Genomic DNA, 23,395 nt, shown 5'->3' with positions numbered 1-23,395 from the left:
CTGGGGGCAAGTCACTTAATCTCATTATGCCTCAATTTCCTTATCTATAAAATGAGGAACATTAGCCTCAATGACCTCTCATGTCCCTCTGAACCCTAAGTTTATGATCCAATAATTCTAGGATCAAGGCCCTTACAACTCAATAGGCAATACAACACAAATATAAAGAAGCATATATATGAGATGTTATCTACAAAACAAATATAAGGTAGTTGCAGGGTGGGGGGTGGGAGGCACTAGGGTTGGGGAACCAAGTAAGACTTCATGTTTAAGGTGGTCCTTAAGCTAAGTTTTCAAGGAGACCTGGGGTTCCCAATGTCAGAAGTGAGGAGAAAGAGCACTCCAGGGATTGAGGACAGTGAAAGCAAAGGCATAAATAGGCCAGTATGGCTACACAGTGCACGGGGTGGGAGTAATGTGTAAGAAGTCTACACATTTGGAAAGGGTTAGATTATAAAGAGCTTTAAATGACAACCACAGAGGTTTCTGTTTAATTCTAGAAGTAATAGGGATGCCATGGAGTTTACTAACTAGAGGAGGTGGATTTGATCAGAACTGTTTTATCCTGGGCAAATCACTCTGGAGACTGAAATATGTAATAGAGTTGGGGAGAGACCAAAGAAAAAGCTACAGCAATAGTCTAAGAGAAGTAATAATGGCCTGAACTACAGTGCAGGCTTTGCTGGCTTCAAAATATGAAACATTTTGTAGAGATATTTAAGTAGTACTGTCTTGTTGCTTAGCACATTTTTTAAAAAAGAGTGCTGAAATTTTCATCCTAATTCTAGCATAAAACATAATCTAACATGCTATATTAAATAGATTACAGTAGCAAATAATAGCACTTAAGTTTTTGATCCCCTTATTTCTTAATCATTCAAAATCTGAATAGTGTTTCACTATCTAACATGCAAACTGCTGCATAACATAAATAACTGCTAAAATAGTAACAGTGTTCTCAGACAGCTAAAGCTAAAAAAGTACAGATAAAGAGACAATTCTACCCATACCAGAAGCAGCCAGCCAAAAGGCAGAGGTATAAGCGGGGAAATAGGCGAACTACCAAGTATGAGGACATTAACTTTAATGAGGAATCTGTTTTCTTCTGTTTTTCTAATATTAACATGTGTTTCACATTACAACCTTAGCTATTTCGTCAGAATTGATGATCTTAGCACAGCTATAGGAAAATACCAACTTGATTCATATTCTGATTTCCCTCTTTGAGATTGACTATAGCAAATCATGACATTTTTAGGTCCTTTATGCATACTAATTTGAGGAATTAAGAACATTTATTGATAGAGATATATTAATTACCCAGCTCCCCTTCTACTGGTGACTGATTTGATTCCTAAAGTAACAGTTTGCCAATATATTATACTTAAAATAACTACTTTTATTCTTTCTTTATATAGTATAGTACATTCAATGGTTATCTTTTTATGGGTCCATTCACCACCACTGAATTCTGGGACCAGTGAAAAACACAAAAGATTAAATTGTTGAATAACAGTAGAAAATTCTCTGTGACCATGGGTCCTGTTAGTAGCTCAGCTTAAAATCCATTTTAATCCTAAAACTTGTATTGCATTCTAAACAAGACACAGAAGATGAATTTTTCTCTCATATTTCCCAATAGCCTGACTAAAGACTAATTAATAAAACAAGAACCTAAAACAGGCTTAATCCTACTAAAACCCATAAAGATATAATGGGGACTCTTATTGGAGGCATGGAACATATTTTTCAAACCAAGTATATTCAATTCATTGTGGAGCCTTTTGAATTTTTTCTAAGCAGTAGAAAGATGTAGTAAAGCTGAACTCTCTTTACCTTATACCTCCAAATTTTACTCATCCTTCAAGAGGTTAGCTCAAGTCCTGATTCTAGGAAGTCTTAAAGGTAGTCCACAGTGGTATTTCTTTCTTTGGACAGAACCATTCATTGTCTATTCTCTATACCATTTGTTTTGTAATAAATCACATCCCACTTCTTATACTGATATTTAATTTTTGTGAGTGTACCATGCTTCTTCAACTAGACTATAAGAAGCTGTAAGCAATGATGGTAGACTGCTTGCTTCAGAAAGCCCTATAGTCAAAATGCCAATGATATTGTTTTATTTTTTTCCTTATATTCTAATAGGAAAAAATCCATAGACTGGATCTTGGCCTAAAAGCATGTTTCTTAGAGGATCTGCTATAATCTTTCGAGTCTGTGTTTTAAGAATAAAAAAATATGTACATTTCTTTTCTTACTCATATGAATTTTCTAAACAGCTGAACTTTGAAAGTTCATAACTAATTAGTTTTCCATGAATAAGAGTTACTATTTAAATCTGAAGCAGGCTATATTTCTAGTGGTGGTATGTTGGGGGGCCCCATTTTACTCTCTAGTATCTAGATTCCTAGGAATCATAAAAAAGATCAAGTCTAATTTGTAAGAATTTCACTTAAGTCAAGTTAATCTAAGATAGAATTGAGGACAGTGGAAAGCCCATTCATTGGCTTTGCATTCAGGACCTAGGTTTAAATTTCACACTTGCCATTTACTATTTATGTGACTGAAGGCAAGTCACTGGAACTTCTCTGGAGATTTCCTCATATGTAAAATGAGGAAGTTGGGCAAGATTTTACCTCTAAGATTCCCTTCCGAGCTCTAAATCCATGATCCCAGAAATTGTGCATTACACATATTTTTGGAATTTATTTTATTAAAAAAAAAACCCTTACCTTTCATCTTAGAATCAATACTGTGTATTGGTTCCAAGGCAGAAGAGCAATAAGGGCTAGGCAATGGGAGTTGTTAAGTGACTTGCTCAGAGTCACACAGCTAGGAAGTGTCTGAGGTCAAATTTGAACCAGGACCTCCCATCTCTAGGCCTGGCTCTCAACCCACTGAGCCACCTAGCTGCCCTCATTTTTGGAAATTATATTGAAAATTTGCAAACTTCTATGATTAGTCTCAATTTTCTCTTGTTCTTGACTTTTTATAAATGTACTCTTTTGGTACCCAAACTTTCCAAAATGCTCTACATAAATCTTATTAGGCATGTGGAATATAAACTTATTTATCAAATACTTAAGAGGTTAAAAAAAACCCCAACCCTATAATACTTAATAGAAAAGTCTTGTATTAACCTAACTTTCATGTTAGTCAAATTCTCTTTGTCCCAGAACATTTCTAGATGGTGTATTTATAAATAAAGCCTCAATGGAAAAGTCTACCCTAATGTGAAAATAGAACAAACATTCCAATGTATCAAGATCTAAGAACAAAAAATGAAATAAAATTAGAGAGTAATGATAATTTTAATGTGTTTAGGACTACAGAAACAAAAAAACTTATTTGGGAGACAGGGGCTTGTCACAATTTGATACCAACCGAGCAAGGAAAACAAAAGAATCTTAGCCACCCTCTAAGTCAACCTTTGTTTTGACAGAACTAAATCACATAGGTGAACACACAGATGGATTCTGACTTTATACTGCTAAAATACAAAAGCTTTTTGTCATATTTCATAGAAGCAAATCTCTAATTTGATACTATTGTTCTTTTCTGAAAATGTTTAACTTTATAAACCTAAAAAAAAATGTGTATGAATATTGCCAGAATTTGTAAGTGCTTTTATTCTCACGTGCGAAAAAAAGTAAAGATTATTTGGGGAGGATTCTCTTTGGTTTTCAAAGAAAAAAAGTCTCAATTCCTGTTCTGTACAGTACATGTTCTGTACACAGAATGTTCCTGATGGGGATAGTCTTTTTTAAAATTTTAAACATTTATTAATATTTATATTTTAGGAAAGTTAACATGGTTACATGATTTATGCTCTTACTTTCCCCTTCAGCCCCCCGACTTCCCCCCCTGGCCAATATGCATTTCCACTGGTTTTAACATGTGTCATTAATCAAGACCTATTTCCAAATTGTTGATAGTTGTGTTGGTGTGGTAGTTTCGATCCCTAATCATGTCCTCATCTACCCATGTATTCAAGCAGTTGATTTTCTTCTGTGTTTCCTCTCCTGCTGTTCTTCCTCTGAATGTGGGTAGCGTTCTTTTCCATAAATCGCTCAGAATTGTCCTGGGTCATTGCATTGCTGCTAGTACAGAAGCCAATTACATTCTATTTTACCATAGTATATCAGTCTCTGTGTACAGTGTTCTTCTGGCTCTGCTCCTTTCACTCTGCATCAATTCCTGGAGGTCTTTCCAATTCACATGGAATTCCTCCAGTTTATTATTCCTTTGAGCACAATAGTATTCCATCACCAGCATATACCACAATTTGTTCAGCCATTCCCCAATTGAAGGGCATGCCCTCATTTTCCAGTTTTTTGCCACCACAAAAAGCGCAGCTATAAATATTTTCGTGCAAGTCTGTTTATCTATGATCTCTTTGGGGTACAATCCCAACAATGGTATGGCTGGATCAAAGGGTAGGCATTCTGGGGATAGTCTTTATTGTAATAACACCTTCATGGGTTCTCACTTGACTTTCTGTTTTGTTTTCTGCTGAAAGCATCTAAAAACAAGTTGAAGAACACTGTATGTTCACAACTATTGACATCAAGACTTTCTAAGTCAAGGTCTTAAAGCAATCCAAGCTGGCAGTTTCTCATGAAAGTCAATTTTAGTATTACAGCAATGCAATATATTGAATTTGATAATGGTTACAAAATTAATACAGTGAAAAAGCATAAATTAGAAAAGCTAAATTAAAAGTACCATACGCTTTGCATAAACAATTGCTTCTTCCTTTCTCCTTGGTAACTTCCACTTAATTATTGTAAAATATAATGTTTACTACTTGACAAGCACTTTGGATCTTTGAATAAAACCAAAATCAAAACACTTAACATTGTTTAGGTACTTAATCTGAAACTATTCATACCAAACAACAAAAATGCTTATTCTCCACATTATTTCTAACTTCCAACATAAAAGAACAAATTTTTTTTCCCTAATGTACTTGTCAGGGAGATAGATAACCTTGGTTATCTTAAGGTTTGGAACAATTCATTCCTATAAATTCTCCAGTTAGAATTCCCATCCTTATAAACTCTCAGAGATCTGTCTATCTGGTTAATTAACTGAAAAGTAACAAAAAAATTCCTTCTTATACTGACCTAAGGAATGTATGTTTAAAAAAGAATCAAAATACCATTCCATAAATGATTTAGCAGGTTAGGACTACTTCCAGGAGTAAGATGTGGTTTGACATTTCCTTTGGAAAGTTTCTCTCTAGAACCTACTGTTATACCCTTGTCCTACTTCTCCAAATTGTTTAGTATTACTTGAAGATGTAGTTTTAAAGTGGATTATAATACTGGAATGTTATTTTCAAATGAATGAATTAAAAAGTCATTTGGGTAATGTGTAATTAAAAAAAAACGAGAAAACTTGTAAGACAAACATAAGGATAAAATATTAGAAAAAAACTTAACATTATTTTTACAGATTGCATGTTGACATGTAACAGAAATATTACCAATAAGTAGGAACTGGAGATTCTATCTCTCAATCAAGAAAACTGATTGCTTTAGAGGAAAAAAAAATCACTTTATGATATTTTTACTACTTATTTTTCTAGAGAAAATTTCCATTTGCCTACATCTTTGTGGATGTCCTTAGAAAACCACAAGTTTTTTCACAGCCTTGATCTCATTAAGTAAAATATTACAAAGGCTTGGCTCAAGCTGAATGACAGTCAGTGTGTTCATGATTCTGTGAATGGTAAAAAGACTTCAAATGCCAAACACAATTAATTTCAATTGAACAAACATTTTTAAGCATGGTAGATGCAAGGCACTAAGTTAAATGTTAGTGATATATACAGAAAAACAGTCCCTACCCTAAATTAAACAATATAGATAAATTTCATCTTTAATAAAATTGAAATTTATTTTTGATTATAAGATCAATCAATGCTAGAAAGGTCCTATACCCACCAAAATGTTAATAGTAGTGTTTCTGTAAATAGTAAAGAATTGGAAGAAAGAAGGGGAATGGATAAACAAGCTGTGGGATATGAAGGCAATGAAGTATTACTATGCTCTAAGAAATACTGAATGTAACGTAAAGAGAGGCACAGAAAGATTTATGTGAACTGTAGAAAAGTAAACAGAATCAGGAAAAATATATAAAACTACAAGAATATTTCAAAAGAACATTTATTAAGCACTTACTATGTGCTGAGCACTATGCTAAGTGTATAAAAGACACAGGTGAAGTAGACCTTATATGATTATATTCTAATGGAGGAAATAACATGAATTATAATACCTACATACAAGACAATACAAAGCAAACAAAAATGAATGGAACTGGAAAAAATAAACAAAAACTGAATGCTGTGAAATCATAACAACTAAGCTTAGTCACAAAGATGTGATATTAAAATATGGCTCCCTTTCTCCTATGCATATATATGGCAGACTATGGGTAAAATACTGCATGTAACATTAGATGTGGCTTATATGTTGGTTAGTTTTGCTGAATTACTTTTCTCCTTCTTTGTCTCAATGGAATAGGGGGAGGAGGATATATTGGGAAATAGATGATATGAAAACAAAAGCTAATAATAAAAATTTAAAATAAGAAAATGTGATTTCTAAAATTCAAATTGTTTAATGGAGGCCAACTGCCACTATGAAATGTGGTATGACTTACTGGATCTTTCAAACAAAGCATGTATTTTAGCATATACTATAATTAGTGAAAAAAATTGCTTCTTGGGCTTTTTAGTGTTAGGGAAATTTTTCTAGGTCTCTCGGAATGTTTGAGTGGTGGGAAAACAAGAGAGCTGAAAATGGTTGCTTCTGGGATAGTAAATGTTTCAACATCTGCCTCTGGGCTAAGCCTATGTGTTCAAATTCTATTATGCTAGCATCCCCTTTTAGTTATCTCTAAGGGGCTCTGCTATAAAATATCCTCAAGTATATTTCCACTCTGTACCTATTCTATATCTACTCTTAATCAGTAAGAACCCAGCATACAGAAACTTTGTAGTTTGGACAAGGACTTTGATTTGATTCATATCATTTTTAGAAAACCATAGATTTAGAGTGTGACGAAAATTTATCACACTAATACAAAAACTCCAAGCTAAATGATAGATTTAGTGAGAGTGGGTCACCCTCACAACAAAGCTGGACCCTGGTCCCCTCAGAACCAGAGACCCTGAGCCTTAGAAGATGGCCTTTTTTTAATAGAGAGAAATCTTATGACATAGTGATAGTGATACAAAAAAAAAAGACAAAAGATATTCATATCCTTCACATAGGCAGTTCTTATTAGTGATACAAGTACTGATTGAACTAGTAAATGCAAAAGAAGATCACTTTGGGTGGTAACTTAAGTCTATTATTATTGCCAACCTTTCAAAGGCCTTTGTACTCTTAGTGTCTTTTACTGACAATATTAGGAGTCAGCAGTTCGTAGAAACAAGAGTGGCCCTCCTTCCTGACCATCTTGAGTTTGCACTCAACAGAGTGTGGTGGGCTTGGTGGTAGCATTTGGTTATAGGCTTAAGGTAAAAAGATATAAACAAGATCTGATACCACTTAAACTATAACTTTTCTTAGCTAATTCCTATAATTTTATAAAGCAAACTATATCACTTTGACTATTAATTCAAAACTAATGATTATGTTACTCTATTGTTATAATCATAAAAGGGATTAGGCAGTTTCACACTCACAAGAACTAGAAGGGATCTTAAAGGTCATCTATTCCAATTCTCATTTTACAAATAAGGAAATTGAGACCCAGGAAGATACTTATTCTAGGACACATATGTAATTTGTGGCAGAACCAGGATTGGAATTGAGGCCTCCTTAACTCCAAATCCAATAATCTTTCTTTTGTGCCATATTGCCTCAAGTAAATCATATTTTGGCACATATTTTGTAAGCCAAAACTAGTCATGAAAGAGCTTTACACAAGTAAGTCTGCATTAAAATAGAGAAGGGGGTAAGGACTGAGGAAGGACAATGAAGTGATATCATTAACAAGAGAGAAAACTGCTTATTAGAAAGAATGAAAGGAAATAGCCTAGACTTACTTAGCTCTTCTCTGTGTCTTTCTGTCTCAGCAAAATACTGGCGGAGCTCCTCTGTAATCTCCATGTTACTCAAATCACATTCTATTTCCCCATCTGAATCTGACTCTTCTGTGGAGGAAACTTGGTCTTCTTTTGAGGTCATTTGGTGGCCATGGGCATTACCAGGGGGTTGCTGTGACCATCTAGAATACTGAGATCTGCTGTGCCAACCAGTGGATGATAAATGATCCTCCTTGGCTGAGTGGTCATCTCCACCCCAGTCAGCATAACGGCTGCTTGGAACGAGAGCAGGCAAATACCACGGGGAATTGTAGAATGACAACATGGCCTTCCTGTAGGCACTCTGGTGCCTCCGCATCCACTGCATGGCTTGGTTATAATGCTGCCAGTAGCGTGAGTATGCTCGCTGAGAATACCATGGCTCAGAGTCTCCCTGTGATGAATCCTATAATCCATGGTGCAGAATATAGAAATCAAATAAATGTTTAATGGCAAAGATAGGAAATACCATCTAAATAACCAAATGACAAATAAAGTACCTATTGCTATTCTAGGTACTAAGTACAGGTATGAAAATATAAGACATGATCAATGGCTAAAAATGCTTAATAATTAAAGAGGATATGGAGGAAACATACAAAAAACATCTACTTCAAATTAATAGGAAAATAGGTTAACAATTTTTTGAAAAGATTTGGGAAAAAGTACAAAGAGCCAAACTTTTTGGGTCATTCATACCTAGAAGGTAAGAAGGAGATGACTCCAAATTTGGAGCACCTAATCAGCAGAAACAAGGGAACTGCTGCTAAGGGACAGTACCTAAGCATTATTTTAATGCCATTTCTTTGTTCTAGTTCTCATTCTCTCCCAGTGGGATAAGAACAAATAAACACACAATACTTAAAATACTAATACTTTTTCTTTCTTTCTACTAAGTTAAAAAAAAAATCCTTACCATCACTGATGTGTGCCCGTTCAAATAGCCACCAGAAACTGGAATAAAAAATATCCATATCATTAATATTGAGATTGTTACAGGTATGCAACATTTATAATTATTTACTATTTGGAATTTCAGAAGAAGCATTCTAGAAGGTATTTCCTCTAGTTCCAATGCTTATTATTATCATATGAATAGTGGTGCTTTGATTATGGCTAGGATCAAAATAGACAAGATTCTTTCCCACTGTCATGATTAACTGAGTTGAAGATAAATACATGCTGATCCCTATATTTACAAACTAATATACAATTAAGGGTTTAAAATGCTTACTATCTAATTAACTTACTTATTGTGGTTTTTACCTCAAACTTGAATACAACACACCTTTTTTAATTGAAAAATTTTATTTAATTAATTTAGAATATTTTCCCATGGTTACATGATTCATGCTCCTTCACTCCTCTCCAACACCCCCTCCCCCAAGACTATATGCAATTCCACTGGGTTTTACATGCATCATTTTCTTTTCTTTTATTTTTAAACCCTTAACTTCTGTGTATTGGCTCCAAGGCAGAAGAGTGGTAAGGGTGGGCAATGGGGGTCAAGTGACTTGCCCAGGGTCACACAGCTAGGAAGTGTCTGAGGCCAGATTTGAACCTAGGACCTCCCGTCTCTAGGCCTGACTCTCAATCCACTGAGCTACCCAGCTGTCCCTTTTACATGAATCATTGGTCAAGATCTATTTCCACATTATTGGTAATTGCATTAGGGTGATCATTTAGTGTCTACATCCCCAATCATATCCCCAGCAACCCATGTGCTCAAGCAGTTGTTTTTCTTCTGACAACACATCTTTCTAAACCAACCTAAACCATTCTTGAATTTAGATCAAAAACTTAAATTTAATATCAGGAATCTGAGCAGTCACTCCAAGTGTAAATCTCCATAGCCTTTCTTCTGCTATGAGTTTTAGCACTTCCACTGAGCATCTTTTGATGGTCAGAGAGTAAGGGTTGTTAACCTGGGGTCCTTGAACTTGTTTTTAAAAATATTGATATGTATATTTAAAAATTGGTTTCCTTTGTAACTTTATATATTTTACTTCATGTATTTAAAAATATTACTCTGAGGAGCCCATAGACTTTATCAGTAAAAATTTCTGAAAAAGAATCATTCACTTGGCCATTGATGCTCAGTGCTCTCATTAGGTTTTTTTCTTATCTATTAGCTTAAAGAAACTGCCTTCCTTCTCTAAATAAGTTGACAGAATAGTGGTTAAGACAGTAGTTTCCAATATCTGTAGAAACAATTTAAAAATTCTAATCTCCCAATTTTTATAAAAAAATGTTAGTAAATATTTTTCTTAGTGTCTTTTACTCAGAAAATAAATTTCATAATATTAATATACAATATAAAGAAAATATACAGAAACCTTTATTAATATGACTCTGTAATTTATTATTATTTAGATGGTATAGAAGTTAGAGTACTGGGCCAGAGTCTGGAACTCCTTAGTTCAAATTTAGACTCAGATACTTACTGTGTAACTCTGAGCAAGACACCTAATCTCTATCGACCTCAGCTTCCTCATCTGTAAAAAAATAGTACTTCCCAAAGTTACCATGAGGATAAAATGGGGTATTAATAAAAAGCACTGAAAAGTTTAAAGTGCTATAAAATGCTACTTATTATTATTAACTATAAATGACCACTTTAATATTTATAATATAACCATAGTAATAATATTGTGATAGGTGGGCTTATTTTGGGTGATAAAGTTTTTCAAGTTTCAGGATACTGCTATGTAACTCTTGTAATTCTTTTTTGACCATTAATCAAGACTGATTTTTGTCTTTTTAATAGCTACAGCAAAAAAATCCCATTTCACATCAATAAGATATTATAAATAGTAATAAACACTGTACCTCTTTGTTTGACAAACCTGAGAATTATTTACTTGCATGTTGTCAAAACATAGTAAGATTTTCAGGTTTAAAATGTTTGTTTTAATGCACTATCTATCACCAGACAAGTCTATTAACTCTTTTACATGGAATATACTCCAATGTGCTATATCTATTAGAGGTTGCTAGGTGGATAAGTGGATAGAGCACTGGGCCTAAAGAGAGGAAAATTTGAATTCAAATGTGGCCTCAGATACTCACTAGCTGTATGACCTGGGCAAGATACAACCTCTGTTTACCTCACTTTCTTCATTAAAAACAGCACCTACTATGCATGGTGATTGTCAGGATTAAAGGAGATAATATTTGTAAAGCAGTCAGCACAGTCCCAAGCACATAGTAGGCGCTATATAAAAATTTATTCCTTCACCATCCCCATGGCAAATGTGTTCCTTATTTACTCACATTTAGGAATATCTCAGATATTTCAAATAAAATAATTTTTAGGCAGGTAGGTGGCTCAGTGGCCCAAAGAGTCAGGTATGGAGATGGGATGTCCTGGATTCAAATCTGACCTCAGACACTTCTTAGCTGTGTGACCCTGGACAAGTCACTTAATCCCAACTGGCAAGCCTTTACTTCTCTTCTGCTTTGGAACTGAAACTTATTATTAATTCTAAACAGAAGGTAAGGGTTAAAATAAAATAATTGCTTCTGCAAAATAGGCAAGTGATTTTTTTCTTTAAAGCAAACCATTTCTTATTTTCAGGGCAAGTATTTTTTAAATTGGGAAAATATGTCACCAGGATTATCTCATAAATGTTTAACTTTTAAAAAATAAAGTAGAAATGATACATGTATTTAACCCAATAGAATTGCTTGTCAGCTCTGGGAAGGAGGAGGAAAGAGTGGGGGGGAGTTATGAATCATGTAACCATGGAAAAATATTCTAAATTTAAAAATCATGTAGATATTACCTTTTTGGTCAGAATCTAAATTTAATAACACTATACATTTTTTCAAAAATATTGACCAAATACACAAGTTTTGGGAGAAAATGTTTTATAAAATGATTATTTCCTCCTTATCATTATCACTAAGAAAATAAATACTTTGTTCTTTTAATCAAAATATCCTCCAAACTACTCTGGCATGATAGAGTCATTGTGTTTTGCAATAACACCAAATTGCCCTATTCTCTGCTCCCATGTGCATTTTAAAGATTTAAATATACACAGGTACATACACTCACATCACTTAACCTAACTCATTTTGCTAGTTGGTATCAGGATCTAATTCTTCTGATCCCCAGTCTAGTGTCCCATCCTGTTTAGCTAATACAGTGGTACCTTTTCACACAAGTTTAATTCATTCCATAGCCAAGCTCGTAACTCAATTTGCTCATGTGTAAAATTGAATTTCCTCATTCAAATGAATGGAAATGCAATTAATCCATTTTGGCCCCAAAAAACTACACAAATTTTTTGTTTTATGTGATTTTAAATACAAAAAGGTACTTTATAAATAACAAATAAATATATTTATATATAATAGGAATATAAAGAAATAAACTTGCTTATGAAATGTTATTTACCTTCAAGGCCAGGAGAAGATGCTACCAGAGAAGGTTTTCATTTCATGGGCTATCGCTTAACATAATTTACTTTCTCCACATGTAACGCTACATTTAAAAGCAAAATTGACCTTACACATTACTTATGATATGCAACTTTACTGCTAAACTTAATTGCTATTTTTTTACTTTAATTATCATAATTTTCTTCATTGAATGTTGGTTGTTTTGCCACACTTTCCTTGATTTCACTTAGAAGCCATATCAACAAAAACCTCTCCATGAAAGTTTCTATAATGTGTGAAACAAGTGTTGTTACACAGCTTCAATGCACGACCTGTTGCAACTTTTTCTGGGTGTGTCTTTTCAATAAACTGTTTAATTTTTTCCCAAATCCTCAACATTTACTTAATCTTGCTTGTACTGATTACCTCATCCACCTCGGGCTCCTCCCCACTAATTTCCTACAAAACCTCTGTATGCTGCTGCTACCGTAACTCCTTCAATCCCTCTGTTGTCAGGATGCATGGTTAAAAATTAAGAAATTTGCCCCCAAAACTGATAATGAGAAAAGTAAAGAACAAAGCAAAAATAATTCAATCTAGATGCTCACATGGCCAGATAAACACTGAACTAAATGAGAAAGCCTCATGTAACTTGTGAAACCAAATGTTCCCAAAGACTAGCTAGTGGAGGATGGCAGAAGTTCATGATTCAAATACCTGCTGGTGACTTAAAGCAAAAAATCCTGATTGTGACTGCTCGTATATCAAATTGCTCGTGACTTAAGGTGCTCATGTATCAAGGTATATTGGATGAAGGATCACAAGATAGATGAGGTAAACGAGCAGGGTGAATCAGAAAATGCTAAGGCTTTTATTTCACTTACTTAAATTGTCCTAGGAAATTCTGAGATTTTTCTACCCATAAAAATTTTTAAGAAAAAATAAAAGTAAGAAGATTAAGAGGCAAAATTTAGGTTCTATATTTTATATTCAGCAATATGTCCACTTAACTTTTTTACAAGTTTTTTTTAAAAGATTAAAAACTCAACTTTTATACAGCAATCAAAAAGATAATTCATGATTATGAAAGGCAGTGACTGTTCTGTACTACTCTGGCCTCTTTGGAATCAATTTCCCAAAGATAGAGAGAGAGAGCCTAGTATAAGAGCTGATCCTATTAATTTTAAATTGGTTAGGTGCTAAGTGTGTTCCCTCCAACTCACTTAACATTCTTTTCACTTAGGCCCTCAGGAAAATGTGGAGTTCCTTCTAGCATAAGAATCCAAGAAGAAAGGAACTACTGGGATTCCTGAAATGATTAAAAATAATTTTAGATATTAAAGTGACAATTCCAGACACTATACCCCTTAACAAAAGGAAGTTTATAAAGTAGAAGATACAAATCTACAGTTCTACATTATTTAGTTGTATGATGTTTCATTGAAATAGTTTTTCCCCCAGTTTTGTCTGCTGCTTTTTAATAGCTTGGCCAATTGAACAGCAACTTTTCACCTTATGGGACAGTGGAGCTAAATGAAAAGAGATTGGTAATGTCAGGAAGGGCTGCAGTCAACAGAAATGCAAATCATGAAGCCACCACAAGTCAGCACAATGGCATAATAGTCACCACACAGCTGAAACCAAACTAGTACAGAGACTGAATTCATTGTCTCCCCCACACCACCAGGGGAGGGAAGAAAAAAACAGGGTTGAGGTCATTCACTAAACACTGCAGTGGTCTACAGGCAAATAAAAGAGTTTCCAAGTCCTAAAACACAAATTTTCCCATGAAGGTTTCTTTTTTAAAACTCTTATTTTTTTAGTTAGTCTGTTATCACTTTACATACTACATGTCCAAATATGTAAAAATATACACAAAATAAAGAAAAAAGGAAGACCAAAATCTACATCTCTCCATAAAAGCTGCCAATTTCAAGTTTAACTAGAAACTCTATGAATAAGTAATGTTCTACTTTTACAAAGCAGTAACATTATATGTATATATACTCACATACAAATTTCTACTGTATATTTACATTCATGTAAACATAGGATATGGGCTGGCAGATACTTGGTATAAACATAAAAGGCATCTTCTTCCTCTCACATGCTAATGTAGACTTTGCAGCTGTTTAAAATTTTTCTTTTCTCACTAGATATTTGAACAATATATTCACGAATATATCCTTTGACTGACATGTATAGGACTGACTTCTATAAACTGACTCTGAAATAAAAAAAAACCAAACAACTTTGGTAGCTAATATATCAAAATATATATTCCTTATTGGCTTAGCATGTATTTGGCTAGCTGATTAATAGAAATCATTTTGAGGCCTACAATTAAATATTGCTTTGAAATGATTCTAGTAAAAGACAGAGCTCCAGGTGAGATTGTGGCAAATGCATAGAGAGATGATGTTTCCAGGCTAGGTAGAAGATCCACGTTCAAATTCAACCTCACTCTTATTAGCTATATAAATCAACAAGTCACTTTACCTGTCTGCTTCAGTTTCCCCAACTCTAAAATGGGCATAAAAATAGCACCTACATTCTAGAGTTGTTGTGAGGATCAAATTTAATAATACTTATAACAGCTTAGCACAGTGCCTGGCACATAGCAGGCTCTACAGAAATGTGGATCACTGCTTATTTAAATTCCTCCTACTTTTGAGAAAGCTAGGTATACAGTAACAATTTATTCAATAAAGAGAATACTTACCAAATTTATACTCTGATAATTTTAAACAACAGAGGAAATAATAAGGCAGCAATGTATGTATCACACAAAATACTTTAGGGTACTCCCTCTGGTCTCCCAATTTATGTAGGTTATGGCTATCACTACTGCCTCTCTTGGGAGAGTTAATGATGAGGGGCTCAACTCCTAGATGACCAGGTTGCACAAGTCCAGGGAAATGCAACTCTATCTATAAGTGACTCATATGGGAAATCCCACCATGGAGAAAATCTGAATTGCTTATAACTTTTGGGCCCAGGATGATTTTGTTTTACAAGCTTAGAGGACTTACTGAAGTATCATTGTATAGAATTTTACTGTTGATTTGAGAAGCATGAAAGAGTTAAATAGTTTTTTGATTCTCTTAAAACAGGGGAAAAATATGAAAGTTGAGTACCAGTTATGCAAATCACATCCAAATAAAGAAAATAAAACAACAAAACTCTCCTTTTTTTAAGATCATATCTATATATGCAACAGATCAGAATCATGGAATCTATGAAGTACAAGAAACCTCAGAGAAACTAGTTTTTCCAAAGTTATCATACTCAGAAAGTGGCCATCCAGCCTTTGCATGGAGAACTGCAAAGAGGAAGAACTAGCTATTTTCCCAGGCAGCCTACTTTATTCCACTTAGGAGTAGTTCTAATGGATAGAATGTTTTCATTTACATTGAACCTAATGTATCTCTTTTCAAATTCCACTCATTGTCAAGACCCTCCTTCCCCTTTCCTGCTTCAGAATAAACATTCTCCCTTCAACAGATGGCTATTTGGCACAGACTAGAGGCCTTTTACCATATAACTGGCCTCTTCTAGATGACTTCAACCTAGCAATGTTATTTCTAAAATGCAGCCCCATGTACTGTGAATAGACTGACAGGATAGAGAAAAGAAACTATTGCCTCCTCATTCCTGGGCATTTAAATCTCTTCACAATCTGGCTCCTTGTTACACTAATAATCCTTCTTGTTTTCACACTTTCCTCCTCTATCAGGTGCTCTGTGATCCAGATCCCTACATCCATTTGTTATTCCTCTGCACTGTGGGCTTTCTTTCGTATTTAAGACTCAGCTCACATCCCATAGGAAGCATTTCCTGGTTTCCCCAGTTGTTGGTGAAATCCCTCCCAGTTTACTTATCCTTTGGAGGTGCCAGTTATGTACATGTTGTCTTTCTCATTTGAAAATTAAGAGAAATTAAGCAAGGGCAAAGACTATTTTTCCCTTTTCTATCTCCAGCCTTGAAAACTGTATTTAGAATGGGGCAAATGCTTAATGATTTTTGACTGCTTGACTAACTACCTCTCTTAATTCACCTTAAGACTTGGCTTCTATTTTCCTTTGTTGGCTGCTATATGTTACACTGCTGAATCGTGTCGGACCTAGAGTTTACTAAACACATTTTTCTAACAAATTGCTGTGTAGCCATACTGTAATACAAACAGTCTAATCATTTTAGCTGTTTAATTTCTGAGAAGGGTCTCGTAGCTAATTCAGTCAGAATGCTCAGGTTATATTACGATGACTAACGTTTACATAAGGCTTTTAAAATCCTCATCACTCTTTTGAGGTTGGTTACAAGTATGGGAACTGTCATCAAGGAAGGCATGTTGTAAATAATATCAATATAAGTGGAAAGTATACTGGGTTTAGAATCAAGAAATCCTGGGTTCAAATTCCAGTTCTGCCACTTAATACCTACATGACCTTGGGTTAAGTCATTTAATTTCTTTGGGCCTCAGTTTCCTCAACTGTAAACTGAGGGGCTTGGCATAGATGACGTCTTAGGTTCCTTCCAACTTGAAATCTGATCCCAACTTTTCCAAGGTCCCATGGCTGATAGTGTCTGAGGCAGGATATGAAGTGGGGTTTCCTCATTCTAGTTTTAGTATTTATCCACTATATCACTTAGCTGCTAGTAGATAAGGAGAGCTGTTATTATAGGACTCTCTCTGCTAGTTAGTGGTTATATACAATGGTTATGTTCACAATCAACCTAAAAGCATTTATTAAGTGCCTATGTAAAAGACACTGCAATTAAAAAAATAAAACTTTTCAAAAACTGGTATTGAGTTTTCACTTTTTTTCTTAATGAATACAGATTACATATAAACCATAGATAAACTGCTGAACTTAATTTTAGTAATTAGTTCAATATTTTCTCATTTCACTGAACCTTTCAGTTAAGTGGGAAAACATTTTTTTTTCCTGTTTAATAGTTTCTTAGGAACTGTTCCAAACTACTTTCCAGAATGTCTGTATTTGTTCTCAGCTCCACCAAGTCATTAATGTACCTGTTTTCCTATATCCTCTCAGAATTTATTATTATCATTATTATTTTGTCATCTTGGTTAGTATAATGGATGTGATGTGGTATCTTGGAGTTGTTTTAATGTACATTTCTCTAGTAATTATTGAGCATTTTTAATATGGCTATAGATAGTTTTGATTGCTTCCTCTGAAAACTGCCTGTTTAAGCTCTTTGACAATGGTAAATGGGAAATAGCTCTTATTCTTATAAATTTGACTCCATTCCATTGAAACGAGACCTTTACCAGAGACATTTACTGCAAAGATTTTGCCCACAAAGTTTCTTGCTTTTCTTCTTTAAGGCCATTGATTTTGTTTGTGCAAAAACTTCTTTTATGTGATTAAAAGTGTCCATTATGCCTCCTATGAAGCTCTCTATCTGTTTAGTCATGAACTTTTTCCCTATTCATAGCTCTAAGCTCCACTAATTTGCCTATATCACCCTTTATGCCTAAATCATTTATCCATTATATAATGTGGGGTGTTAGTTTATGTCTATCAGTCCTGGAATGCTTAAAGAATGACAAAAAGTCTGTTAAATGCAAAAAAGGGAAACAAGTATGTTTTGGTATTAGTATACTCTTCTTTATATCAATAATGCTTGGACATAAAGTAATTACTTATTTTCTGCATAATTCTTGTAATCAATGCCATTACTTAAAAGCCATAACTGCAATTCACTGGGGATCAGAAGAAAAATGAAATTCAAGGGGAAGAATGGAAAATTATAAAACAAAATGCTTGCAACCTCAGGGCCATTTTCATTTCCCCGTCACCTCCACATAATTTCAATCTCCACAATTCTCACATGTCCCCTTCTTATCTATCATCTGGATTATTTCAACAGCTTAATTTCTCTATCTGCTCCAAAAGTCTCTTCCTGCCTCAATTCATCTTCCACACAACTACCAAATTTCCTAAAATTCTGGACTTACAAATATCCTTCCTCTATTCAATAAATCCAGTGGTTTCCTAACTTCTTTAGGATCAAACAAATTCTAACGTTTGACATTTAAAGTCATTAAAAAACATTCAAACCTACCTTTCCAGACTTAAAAAATACATTTCTTCTCTGTATGCACTGGAATCTAGCCAAATAGGTTTTTTTTGGTCATTCCCACACATGACACTCCATCTCTCATTTCATTCCCTTGCCCAGGTTGGCTTCCATGCTTCCTTATCTCTGCCTCTTGGAATCCCCAGTTTCCTTCAAAGCTCAGCTCAAGGAGACTTTTTTGATTCCTTCAGTTGCTACTGTCTTCCTCTCTCCTACTTCCATTATTTTGTATTTATTTTGTATATCCTCATATATGCACATGAGTCCCCTAATGGAACATAAATTTCCTGAGGCCAGGGATTGTTTCATTTCTTTTTTTGTAAACCCAGGACCTAGTACAGTGCCTGCTACGTGCTTAATTAATGCTTACAGATTGAATGGTGTAGTATACTATTTTATCTTCACAGCAATCCTGTGATAACATTATTCCCATTTTGAAGATGAGGAAATTGAGGTCCAGAGAAATTAGGTAACTCACTGATGATTACACATCTAGCAATCATTAGAGGACACACTGAAGCCTAGTTCTCTCTTGACTGAAAATCTAATATTCTTTATTGATCATGCAGGATCGATTCTTTCCAATAACTTCAATTCTACTTATTGTGGCCAATCTTTACCCAATAACTATGATAATTTTTTCTGTTTGTGAATTTATGCCTCACCTCTCTAACAAAGCTGAAAGATCTACAAAGAGGTTCAAGACCTTGTCCAGAGCTGAGACATACCAGGGATTTATTAAAGTAAAATGAACAAAATACACTTTTTGTACTTAAAAAAATTGTAAATGAAAAATTTTCTATTTATGATTCACCTAGCCTTATGGGTCACCTACTTAATGTTAGGTCTTTGTTTCATCTGTACAAAGAAACCTCATTTTATCAGAAAGCAGAATGTGGTTCCTCTGTCAGCTAAAACACCTCTACTGTTCTGATAATGCTAGCCTCTATTTTTACATCCTTTCACAAACTTTAACTGACAGAACCAGAAAACACCACTCTCTTCTATGACTCTGAAACAAAATATAAAATATTTTGCAACAGCTTTTCCACTCGTGAAATATGTATACATTAAATCCATCCAACACTGGGATGGTTAATGTACACTTTCTTGTACTTGATTCAATCATCAAGAAAATCTTTCAGTATACATATAACAAAGTAATCTTTTCTAACCTTGGAAGAGACTTGTTTTACTATTTATCCCTAGTACAAAGTGATTTTCACTCAATATAGTTGCTTATATAATATCCTACCATCCTCTCTCCTAAGACCATAATGGAGATGGCTCAGAACCCAATTCCAAGAGATATGGAAATAGCAGTGTGTCCCAGAACACTGGTAGTGCTTCCAAGTCTAGTTCTCATGGCCATCATTCGGGAAGCAATGTCTGTGTAGGTACAGCCTGGCAACTGCTTCTTTTGGGTACAGCCACAGATATTGAAGAATCAGAAAAGAAAGTTAATGTCATCAAAGTCCTTGGCACTGTCAAATCATTCAGCATAAAAATTTGTATGATTTTATCAGTGGAAATGCCATTAAAGATAATAAAGTAAAATCTGTTTTCCTATGTTGCTTCAAGGACATGAAGCTTTCTGACATGAAGTTTTCTGACATGAAGCTAAAACGTCCAGTATGGATTTTCTTCCTCCTAAGAAAATGAAGGGCTTGAGAACAGGGATTTTCTTAGGTGACTCAGTAAATAAAGTGCTAGATCTGTGGTCAGGATAATTTGATTTCAAATTTGGCCTGCTATTATTAATTGCGTGAACCTGTATAAGATTCTTCAAATCTGCCTGCCTCAATTTCTTCATCTATAAAATAGGAATATAATAGTGCCTTCCTCTTAAAGTTGATATATTTGTAAAGTACTTTGCAAACCTTAATGATGTTATAAAAATTAATTATAAATCATTATAATTATTATGTAACAATTATGTAATTTACATTTGTATTCTATAAATGTTAGTTAATAATAGTTGTTATATAACAATCATAAGTAATATACCATAATTCACATTGTATTATATACAATCCTATATAATGGTTTATATTAAGGATGTAATTTCAAAAATCTCTATAAATGCTATTATTTGTATGCTCAGAGCCTTGCCCAAGTTTCAGCACTTAATAAACAGTTTCATTCCTTCATTTATTAAAACTTGAAGCAAAGTTTTGTGACTCAAGTCATAAGAAAATTTTGAGTCTACCAGTCTGCTGCCTTGGATAAGCCACTTCTTTTTGAGTCTGTTTCTTCATCTATAAAACAGAGATATAATAGCACCTCCCTCTCCCCCCCATGAGATACATTTGTAAAGCACTTTGTAAGTCTTACTTTGTATAAAAATTGATTATAAATTATAACTGATTTACCAATTATAACTTCTATTTTCATTATATAACAAACGTTATAGTTAACCATAAGTTATATAAAATATATAGAATTACAAATGTAATCAGAATAGTTACGGGCTATAATTATGATTACATAACATAATCGTGTCATGGTTTTATTATGTTAATAATAAAAATCTCTATGTAAATGGTGTCATTTGAATCCTCAGCACTTAGTAAAGCGCTTAATAAACGCTTCAATCTTTCATTCATGAAAACTTAAAATTAGTTTTGTGATTTAAAACATAAAACTTGGGTTTGAATGCTGGCTGTCACTTTGCTGCCTGTCTCCTTAGGCCTCAGTTTCCTCTTCTGTGAAGGGCTTTGGGCAAAGGCTCTCCTAAAGGGTCCTTCCAACTTAATACCAAGGATGCTTTAACATCAACCACTTCACTCTGAGATCCTGCCCTCTCCTTCCTCCAGCCCCAGGTCCCTTCTCTTCCCTGTCTCCCACCTTCCCATTCCCGTTTGTGCTCCCGAATCCCGAATAGCCACGAGTAGACCTCGGCAGTGAGCCCGCAGGTCCTCGTTCCCTCGGTCGCCATCTCAGAATGCTTAGGAGGTATTTTTTGGGGACGCGAGTTTCTTTTGGCGGTGGAGGTAAAGGGGAAGGATTGAGAGAAAAGAAGAGTTACCCAAAAGAATCAGATCGCCTCTTCCGGTCCACACAAACCGCTAGAATCCAAGAGGGTCTAGTTGCCAAGCGTGACCGGAAGTCCCGCCTCCCGTATCGTGGGAGGCTGCACGCCTGCTGTCATTCAGGGCGTGACGAAGGGTTGTCGCAGGACGCCTAGAGGTTGGAAGTGAGAAGCTGGTGAAGCGCTCCCGCCCTCATTAAGGTTGAAGTTGGGTGCTGATCTGGTGAAGGGTGGAAGAACTTATTCTCCTACCTCCCAACGCCATCCATCCTATTTAACTTCTTTCCCTCTTATCCTTTCTGTCCTTTCCATTCTCTTTCTTTTCGTTAGGTGCTCCACTTTTCTTCCTATGTAAACAGAGGGATGAGAATAATAACCTCCCTCCAAGTGTTTGAGAACCTGAAAAGAGCCAAAAAACAGCAATAGTGATGGGTCCGCTCTAGTACTGGGCTGTAGGGCTTTCAGAGCGCTCATAAATGACCTCATTTGGTTCCCCCCCCCCCCCCCCCCCCGGTGAAACAGGGATTCTTGTTACCTCCATTTAACAGGTGGTGAAACTGGCAGGCAGAGGTTAAGTGATTTGTCCAGGCTCACACTGACAAATCAGTGCCTCACTCTCCACTAGTGGTGAAGTGAACAGAGGACCGATTTTCAGGTTCTAATCTAGCCTCAGACACTAGGTCCCTGGGCAAGCCACTTAACTTCTGTTTGCCTTGGTTTCCTCAACTATGGGAGTGATAACAGGACCTACTTTACAGGGTTATTGTGAGGATCAAATAAGATAATATTCGTAGAGTGCTTGGCACATAGGCACTATTCAAATGCTTATACCTTTCTCCCCATATTCCTCTTCTCTAGTTTTTTTTTTTTTTTTTTTTTTTTTTACAATGCTTTCCTATTTTTCCTACCTGTCTGACTTCTCCTCAGACTTCTTTGCTGGATCTTCAACCCAGACATGCCCACTAACTGTGTCATTGGACCATCTTATCTCTCCCAAATGTCTTCCTTGGTAATCTCATCAGTTTCCAAGGATTCAATTATTATCTCTCTGCAGAAGATTCCTGGATATAAATAGCTAACCTTAACTTCTTTCTTGAGGTCTCTCCTGCCCCTCAAAACTCTTTCCCTTAGATCATCTCCTAAGGATCCAATTATTTTCTCTATGTAGAAGATTCCTAGATATATCCAGGCCTAACTTCTCTCCTGAGCTCCATTCTTACTTTTCCAACTGCGATTTCTACAACTAGAAGTCTCAGACATCTTAAATTCAACATGTCTCAAACTGAATTTATTATCTCCTCCTTCCCACTCAATCCTTACTCTCTTCTCTTTCTAATTTCCTTACTATCCAGGGCATCAGCATCCTTCTAGTCACCCTGGCTTACAATCAAGGGATCATCCTAGAATCTTTATTCTCTCTAATCCTTTATACATTCTGATGCCAAGTCATGCTGATTCTACCTTCTGAACATTTCTCATGTATGCCCCCTTCTCTGTCCCTCATCACCTCATGCCTTTAAACTGTTGCATGCTTTCTCCCTAACTCAAGTCTCTCTCCACTCTAGTTCATCCTCCACTCCTCAGCTACTAAAATGATTTACCTAAAGCAAAAAAATTTGACCATGTCACCTCTTCCACCTCATATCCCAACCACACTTGGTAAACTGCAGTAACTCCCTATTACCTCCAGGATCAAATATAAAACCGTCAATTTAGCTTTTAGAATCCTTCATCACCTGAAACCTCCCTCCCTTCCCAGTCTCCTT

The 23,395-nt window shown here is 35.1% G+C and overlaps 1 protein-coding gene across 1 annotated transcript in view; it reads right to left on the bottom strand.

Annotated features, from left to right (window-relative positions):
• Positions 1 to 21,676, bottom strand: part of GEMIN8 (gem nuclear organelle associated protein 8) — a 31,915-nt gene extending 10,239 nt beyond the window's left edge. The window contains exons 1-3 of the mRNA XM_044666963.1: positions 21,627 to 21,676; positions 9,021 to 9,058; positions 8,066 to 8,510 (exon numbers count right to left, since the gene is read on the bottom strand). Of these exons, the coding sequence (XP_044522898.1) occupies positions 8,066 to 8,510; positions 9,021 to 9,023 (448 nt within the window). The 5' untranslated portion in view covers positions 9,024 to 9,058; positions 21,627 to 21,676. The remainder of the gene's footprint in view (positions 1 to 8,065; positions 8,511 to 9,020; positions 9,059 to 21,626) is intronic.
• Positions 21,677 to 23,395: the final 1,719 nt, after the last annotated feature.

Source organism: Gracilinanus agilis, chromosome 3, assembly GCF_016433145.1.
Source record: "Gracilinanus agilis isolate LMUSP501 chromosome 3, AgileGrace, whole genome shotgun sequence".
Lineage (NCBI taxonomy): Eukaryota > Metazoa > Chordata > Mammalia > Didelphimorphia > Didelphidae > Gracilinanus > Gracilinanus agilis.
This window is presented reverse-complemented; position numbering and strand designations above follow the sequence as displayed.